The sequence below is a fragment of the Formica exsecta genome, unplaced genomic scaffold, assembly GCF_003651465.1.
Source record: "Formica exsecta isolate Colony F162 unplaced genomic scaffold, ASM365146v1 C16381681, whole genome shotgun sequence".
NCBI lineage: Eukaryota > Metazoa > Arthropoda > Insecta > Hymenoptera > Formicidae > Formica > Formica exsecta.
Window position 1 is genome coordinate 1 of NW_021847632.1, and position 1,067 is coordinate 1,067.

A 1,067-nucleotide genomic window follows, 5' to 3' on the forward strand; every position below is an offset into this window, starting at 1 on the left:
ACTCGAACCAAAAATGTATCGGGGATAATTTTTACCTCTACTGTCGAGCTTTTTCCTTAGACGTTGTTGAAATTCCTCGGAGTCCTCCTTGCTATTGTCCCCCTTGTCTTGCGAATTTTCCATTATCCTTTGCGAATTCTCCGCATCGGCCAGCGACGCGAGACTTTTCGTTACTGCTGGCTTAAACGGCTTCAAGGCTTTCACAATAAAGTAAGTGACAAGGCCGGCCTTTTGGAATGCCTCCTCCCGATCTTCCCCGTGCGCCGGCTCGACCTCGAATTCTCCATTCAGGAAGCTCAACGTCGCGTTCGAAATGTGCACCCTCCTTCAAGCATTTATTTATTTATGCTTTCGTGTAAGCGCGACCTCGATGCAACGGATAAAAAAAATATAGAAGCTAATATAACATATCTCGTTAAGTTGCGAGTTTCTATTGAAATAAAACGTACTCTCTTGACGTTAACTGAGAAATGAGATTTTTCAATTGTCTCCGGAAATTTAACGGTTCTTACCCAGCCCTTCCGCTGCTCTCCATTTTATTCGCCAGCTCGACGTCCTTGCTGTAAACGTCAAACTGCCACTGCCTTTGGCCGAGGACCCCGGCAAGCACCGCGCCCGTATGAATACCCACCCTCATGTCGACGGGGCTGTTCGTCGTCTGTTGAACATATTTGATCGCCTCCACCATGGACAGACCCATGTATACACAGAGGACCGCGTGGTCTGGCCTTTCGACGGGCGCACCACTTATACAGTAGTAACAATCCCCCAGGATCTTGATACGCATTTGCTCGTATCTGCGAATGAGATTTCGTACAGATCGCTGTACAAGGATTGCTTATCGCATCGCAAGAATATTTCCATTAATTTGTGCAGAGGGGAAGTATTCTTCAGCTCAGAAAATGCGCTCGATATGAAACAGCAAAAACGCGATAGCATAAATTGCAAAGTGCATTTGACGGCGACGGAAAACGTCCCCGGGGATATCGATTGCCGGTGTCCTCGAAGGACCTCCCCCTGCGACAGGATTTACGTAGTCGGCTTAGTCGAGGAAAGAATCAGCAGGA

General features: G+C 47.7%; 1 protein-coding gene across 1 annotated transcript; it reads right to left on the minus strand.

The window, feature by feature from the left end:
- Positions 1-35: 35 nt before the first annotated feature.
- Positions 36-936, minus strand: LOC115238947 (adenylate cyclase type 3-like; the record flags this gene model as incomplete). Its single annotated transcript, XM_029813221.1, has 2 exons — positions 513-936; positions 36-325 (listed from the first exon to the last, which is right to left on the minus strand). Coding segments are annotated over exons 1-2 (565 nt in total), but the record flags the coding sequence as incomplete, so codon positions are not given.
- Between the last annotated feature and the right edge of the window lie 131 nt (positions 937-1,067).